The following is a 7,045-nucleotide window of genomic DNA, read 5'->3' as shown; positions in this document are numbered from 1 at the left end:
CAGTATTTGTGAAAACTTCTCTCTGCGCATGACTTTTAGTTGCTCTCATGTGAAAATATTGAAGCTGGAAAGGGAATGAATGAATAATCGAATGTAAAATTGTGGCTTAGTCCAGAATGTGTCTCCCCAGGCTATTACTTTGCACATCACCAGCATGTCTGTCATTATTGGTTGCACAGCTTTGGGAGTTATTAATAAATAACCAGGATAGGTAATGTTCTTTGCTGCAATGTGCCATCAGCCCATTTCTTAAAACCTGCACCACAAGGGTAGATTGACAGTGGCTCTTTGGTATTTCTGTTTTGCAGATGTAGTAGAGTTTTCCAATGGAAAGGCTGGTATTTTTTATGAGCTTTTGTTCGCTGTTGTCCAACACACAGCAAGCACCATCGTAAGTACATTTTATTATTAATTCTTCACTCCTAACAAATCCCTTGAAACAGAAAGTAGGAAATGTTAATGGTCTTGATAGGCAATCAACAAAGGCTGTTTCTTGGACCACTTACATTGTGCAACCTTAAATAGATAAAAAGTAAAAAGCTTAAAATTGTCTCTTTAAGGCACTTTTAAGGGGAAAGATCTCCATTCAGTAACAAATAATTAATATGTCCTACTAAAGCATGGTGTTATTGCTGTTATTGTTGCTTGTTCACCTTCAGTTTATGACATTTACTGGATTGGAAAATCTTGGGAAAGAATAACTCTCCTTTCTGTAATTGATTTATACATTTCAGAAAGCCAAGATTCCACGTTTGGGAGAGCTTCAGGATTTTTCTGTACTTATTGTCTGTTTTAGTGGAGATTTACATATGTTGATACCGGTTCTTCTAGTTGGACAAATTCCTGGGTTTGGGAAATAGATATAACTCTTTGAGAAAATCTATGGAGCAAGGTAAAGGACCTTCAAATTTACTTTTATCTGTAGGGCAGAGGTACAGGAGAAGAGACTCTTGCTTTGTTCCCACCAGGATCAAGTGTATTCGGGTAGTTGGCATTGCCAGAGGAGACCTTTGATGAGATATTTGTGCAGCCAGACCAAACTCTGCCCACCTTCTGTATCAGCTCACCTTTGAGGTTATCTCCAGCCCCAAATACTTATTTCTCTTCTGGTTTTAGTCAGGTGCAGACTCCTGCCTGCAGTCTAGTGTTGACCTCCAGCGTCCACATCAACATGAAAACTACAGCCCCATAGAAACCTGGTATTGGGGTACCTATGGTGCATCCTGAGGCAATTTCATCTTCAGTAAAGCACAGGCTTTGTCATCTGTGATAAAATTTTAGTAGAAAAGGGGACTGCGTTAGTTTTTTTCAGAGGTAATTGGATGTAGGAAATACAAGGTGCTGCATGTATCAGGTATATGAAACTGAACATTATGTCAGGAAAATATTGTCATGATGCTTTGATACCAGATATGGATTGTGCCTGGCTAGATGAGATTATGGGCAGTGTAGGCTGGTGACCATGTCTGTCCAAACTATTGCATAGGTAAACTTTTAAACAACTAACTATACTGCTGTAAAGAAAAGACTCTAAATTTCTGTAGTCTATGGCAGAGAGCAAGCATTAAACTGTTTTTTCCATATGCAATGACAGGTCTTGTATTGAGGTTCACTCACCTTTTGCTAAAGCCAACAGACTCTGAGCGGGTGATGCAGTGACACTTTTAGAGTAAGACCCCTTCAATGCCATCGAGAAAATGCAATGAACTCTGAGAATAAATGAAAATGAAAACTTCTCCTCAACATTCAAGTGTTTGAATGTATATAGATGTTGAACCTGCCTGATTAATGAATTAGAGAAGACAATTAGGCAAACGAAAACACTAAAGATCAGGATCAAGCATTGCATGAGGGTGGATGTAACTGAAAGACGAGTTTCATCATTCATTGTAAACTTGAAACATTAGAAAGTATTTTCACGAATATATAAGTAAAAATGATAAATCTTTTTAATGTTTATTGAAAGCTGTTTTGTTTTTCTTTCCCAAGATCCCCATGTCTGTGTGAAGACTCAGACCACGTATGATACATTTCACTAATCATGTGGAAGGAGAGAGAGTTTTTATTCTATTTTCAAGGTGCACCATGACTATTATCAGAGAAAAAAAAAAAACAGAAAATTTGAATTTCATTTGAAAAAAACATATTGGCTTTATTCCCTTATTTGTATACCCCACCTTTCATTTTATAAATTTAAGAAAGAAGAAATATTAAAAAAAAAAAAAAAGTAAAAAAAGAGAAAGTTCAGCCAACCCATTCTGATAATGGTAAAATCAATTACCTTTCATTTTAGAAGTTTTCTGCAGAATAATCATTTTCCAAAAGCAGCTTTCTTGACCTCATAACTGTTCTTTCTGTATGTACAACTATATCGTAAGAAGGACATGGACCTGTTGGAGTGGGTCTGGAGAGGGGCCATGAGGATGATCAGAGGGCTGGAGCACCTCTGCTATGAGGACAGGCTGAGAGACTTACACATGTTCAGGGGTTGTTCAGCCTGGAGAAGAGAAGGCTCCAGGGAGACCTTACAGCATCCTTCCAGTATCTAAAGGGGCCCTACAAGAAAGATGGGGAGGAACTGCTTTATCAGGGAGTGTAGTGATAGGATGAGGGGTAACAGTTTTAAACTGGAAGAGGGTAGATTTAGATTACATATCAGGAAGAAATTCTTTACTCTGAGGGTGGTGAGACACTGGAACAGGTTGCCCAGAGAAGTTGTGGAGGCCTCATCCCTTGAAGTGTTCAAGACCAGGTTGGATGGGGCTTTGATCAAGCTGTTCTAGTGGGAGGTGTCCCTGCCTATGGCAGGGGGGTTGGAACTCGATCTTTAAGGTGCCTTCCAACCTAAATCATTCTATGATTCTATGATTAAGACAGCTCTTCATATAGTGCTCTGATTTTTGTGTGTAAAAGATACTTGAAAAAAAGAGGGCAAGAATGATGATCGACATTTTAAAGGTCATGAAATTAATTACTAAGCACCAGAGCAGAGTTAAGAACAGAGGAAAGTAATCACGGAATCACGGAGTTCTCAGAGTTGGAAGGGACCTCTAGAGATCATCTAGTCCAACTCCCCTGGTAAAGCCGGATTGCCCAGAGCACGTTACTCAGGACTGCATCCAGGTGGGTCTTGAAAATTTCCAGAGAAGGGGACTCCACAACCTCCCTGGGCAGCCTGTGCCAGTGCTCTGGCACCCTCACCGTAAAGAAGTTTTTCCGTGTATTTGAACGGAACTTCTTATGTTCCAACTTGTGCCCATTGCCCCTCGTCCTGTCACTGGGAACCATTGAAAAGAGCCTGGCTCCATCCTCCTTCAACCCACCCTTTAGATACTTGTACGCCATAATAAGGTCTCCCCTCAGCCTTCTCTTCTCCAGGCTACAGAGTCCCAGCTCTCTCAGCCTTTCCTCATAAGGGAGGTGCTCAAATCCCTCAATCATCTTAGTTGCTCTTCGCTGGACTCGCTCCAGCAGTTCCCTGTCCCTCTTGAACTGGGGAGCCCAAAACTGGACACAGTATTCCAGTTGTGGCCTCCCCAGTGCAGAGTAGAGGGGGAGAATGACCTCCTTCGACCTACTGGCCACACTCTTCCCTATGCAGCCCAGGATTCCATTGGCCTTTTTGGCAACAAGGGCACATTGCTGGGCCATGGATAATTTACTGTCTACTAGGACCCCCAGATCCTTCTCCTCAGAACTACTTCCCAGCAGGTCCGCCCCTTACCTATACTGGTTACATTCTTCCTCCCCAGGTGCAGGACCTTGCACTTGCTTTTGTTGAACCTCATTAGGTTCTTCTCTGCCCAGCTCTCCAGCCTGTCCAGGTCACGCTGGATGGCAGCACGGCCCTCTGGGGTGTCAGCCACCCCACCCAGTTTGGTATCATCAGCAATAATAAAGATAAAAAACTAAATCCCAACCAGTTTAGCCTCCAACTCTCAGGGTTGTGGTCTCACCTTCTGTGGTCTCTCATTACCAGCATTTCACAAACAGTGACATCTGAATAAAGATCAGCTACTTGAAACCTCATACGTATAGTTACATAGGAAATGGATACCTACTGACATATTGAGGCACAAGCTGGCATAATTTAAGTACATGAAGATACATTACTTCATTGTATCAAATATGTATTTATGAATATCTATTCATTATCTCTTAATGCATGGCCTGGTTTTGTTTCCAGAAAGTTGAGTTCATAGAACTTTCTCTGAGCTAAACTGGGCTATAAAGGGCAATGGGAGTGCCTGGGACATATTGCAGTTTTTTTCTCTCCTATCTGTAGGGACTTTTTTAAGACCCAAATGTGATGGTTCAGAATTTATGGATCAGTCAGAGAGAAACTGTCTTCTTTTAACCTCTACCCTAACTAACAAGGGGGATGGACTAGGTGATCTCCAAAAGTTCCAAGCTCAACTATTCCATAGGAGGCTTTTTCTTCAATTTTTGTATTGGTTGGACATTCTTGTAGTACACAAAAATCAGCCTACATACTGGACAATCTGTTTCTATGTTGGTTTAGATTTCTTATTACTGCCCCAAATGTGGTGCATTTGGGCACACATGAGACAATAACCGTTCAAGTCCATGGAGCACAGCGTCCCGTGCAAGTTACTGCATACTTCAAAGATGAGACAAAAAATCAGCTTCTATCAGAAAGGATCACCTTTAACCTTAATGAAAACAACAACTACCAGGAGATGAAAAAAGTAATGGTGAGTCTACCATCATAGTGATGTTAAGGTTTTCATCTGGTGATAAAAAACACATAATTTGTCCTAGGAATGTGTTGGAACAGAGACAACACTGATCCCTAGAGACAGATGGCAAAACACCAATTCCAATGACAGCAGCACCCTATTCACCCAACCAGCTAATAAAACATTGCCTAATATGATTTCAGTGGTGATTGTGAGTGCTCATTTGTGGCCAACAAGCAAGCTCCAGTTTTTGTCACATGGTGATGAAAGATCTTTTCATTGTTGTAGATGCAATTAAACTTAAAAACATTCAATTATTTTATCACTGTTTGTTGTTCTGCATCATTTAAACTAAGACTGCTTTCATGCCTTTGGCATACTTGCCATTCTTAAAAAACAGGAGGAACCTTTAAAAATGTGTGGTCTCTCAGACCAAAGCCTGTGATATTTCTGCAAACCTGTAAGTTGATTAATTCTTTACATCCTGCTTTCCGTCGTTTGCTTCTGACATGATTCTTTGAAGTCTGGCAGCATTTAGTTCAGGACTACTAGTTTGGGCTGTTTGGTTGGAAAACAGCACACAGCAAGACTCAGTTTAGCTCTGATTGATTACTCCCGAAGTTACACGCTGAGCTTTCAAATCTGGTTCCTCTTGACCATTATGTTTAGAAACATCGTATTAACCTGCATGAGGTAAAGCTCTAATCTCATAGCCAAGATTTTGGCAAGTGAAGGCTTACAGGATACTGCTACAGCTGCCAAACGACATGGTAGCTGGAGTTTAACATGCATGTAGCCTGAAGAAAAGTCACTGGGTTTGAGTTATTGTCATCAGACAGAAGAATGTGTATTTTTATGGCAGAAATTGGGGGATTAGTTATTATTTCTACTTAAAAAGAAATGTTCACCCAGTAAGAAAGATATAACAGCCAGTAAGAAAGATATAATTGAGGATCTTCTGTTCAATGGTGCTAATAAAATTATTTAAGCACTTCAGCTCTTTTTGGTCCTCAGCTGCATGGCTCTGAAGGTACCAGGTTCAGATATGAACTCTGTCGGGTTTTTCCTTTTGTCTCCTCTTCAGGTCAAGCCAGGGACATAACAGGATCTGTTCAAGAAGAGTAATCGGCCGTATGTTCTGCTAGTCACCAAAAGCAAGGACCTTTATACGGAGAGCACTCAAAGCACTCGCATCCTCCTGTCTTCCAAGAAAGGCTACATTTTTATTCAGACGGATAAGCCTATATACACACCAAGTTCCAAAGGTTAAAATACAAATGCTGTGTTTCAGATAATAATTACTATCTAGAAAGGCCAGAAATGAATATGTGAACACATTTATTCTTCTCTTAAACAGTAAAATACCGGATCTTCATTCTGGACAATGCTATGAGGCCAACTGATGACACAGTAACAGTTGCTGTGCTAGTAAGTATACAAAAAACACTGTTAATGAGTGCTTCTTCAGCACAGGAACTATGAAAAGCTTCCACAAAAGATCCAAGAGTAAGACTATAGCTATGACTCCTCTCCAGAAATCAGTATTTACACATTGTGAAATATGTCTAGTCACTTTTGGCCAATATCAGGAGCATGGAGGGAAACGTAACATGTGAATATTAAAGTAGGAAAGTAAGCAGAGCATTTTCTCTTCCTTAGGACTAGTATACAAACTTGAGCTTTTAGATGTAAATATTTGACACCTGGTGCATAACTTTATGTTTATTTTCTCTCCCTCAACAGAATTCAAAAGGAATGGTGGTTAAAAAGTCAGACCGGAAAATAAAAACAGCGTTCAGTGAAAACTTTGAAATACCTGACATTGCCGAGTACGTTACTGCTGTGCCTTCTGCGTTAAAATAGTTCACAGGTCAAAATATCTCTTGCAGTAGAACTATCTTCAAGCTAAAAAAAGAGTCCTGCCCTTCCTTTCCCTTCATTCTGCTCTGCTCCCCTGTTTTCCTCTCTTCTCTTTTTTTCTTACTGTGTATTGTCTGCTTTATTTATAACAGCAGGGAGACATAAGGTGCACTAAAGCGGGCAGTTTTGCTTTGATTACACCTGGGAAGCACCACGGCAGCACACTGTCAGCACGTGACAGCAGGGAACCATGCATGGTTGCTCTGGAACCAGCCCTGGGGCCTCTTGCCGTGGCAGGGTCTACAGCACTCAGGTGTAGTGCTGGTGGTCACCCAGCACTCCCCTCTCTGACGGAGAGAAAGTAACCTGTCTAGGCTGCAATTCATCTGACCTGTTTCAGATGCCTATGTCAGGACGAGATGCCTCAGCACTGTCCGTTTCTCTCCATTGCCTGTAGAAAAGCCCAAGGGGACCTATGCAGATGA

General features: G+C 41.0%; 1 protein-coding gene across 1 annotated transcript in view; it reads left to right on the top strand.

Annotated features, from left to right (window-relative positions):
* Positions 1-323: 323 nt before the first annotated feature.
* LOC309679379 (complement C4-A-like) overlaps positions 324-7,045 on the top strand; it is a gene marked incomplete at its 3' end in the record, with an annotated part of 52,533 nt that continues 45,811 nt past the window's right edge. The window contains 6 exon segments of the mRNA XM_082492664.1: positions 324-391; positions 4,523-4,715; positions 5,785-5,799; positions 5,803-5,965; positions 6,058-6,128; positions 6,444-6,529. Of these exon segments, the coding sequence (XP_082348790.1) occupies positions 327-391; positions 4,523-4,715; positions 5,785-5,799; positions 5,803-5,965; positions 6,058-6,128; positions 6,444-6,529 (593 nt within the window). The 5' untranslated portion in view covers positions 324-326.

The sequence above is a fragment of the Vanellus vanellus genome (assembly GCF_965231255.1).
Source record: "Vanellus vanellus genome assembly, chromosome: 1".
NCBI lineage: Eukaryota > Metazoa > Chordata > Aves > Charadriiformes > Charadriidae > Vanellus > Vanellus vanellus.
The sequence above is the reverse complement of the archived record's forward strand: the minus strand, read 5'-3'. Positions and strand labels throughout refer to the sequence as shown.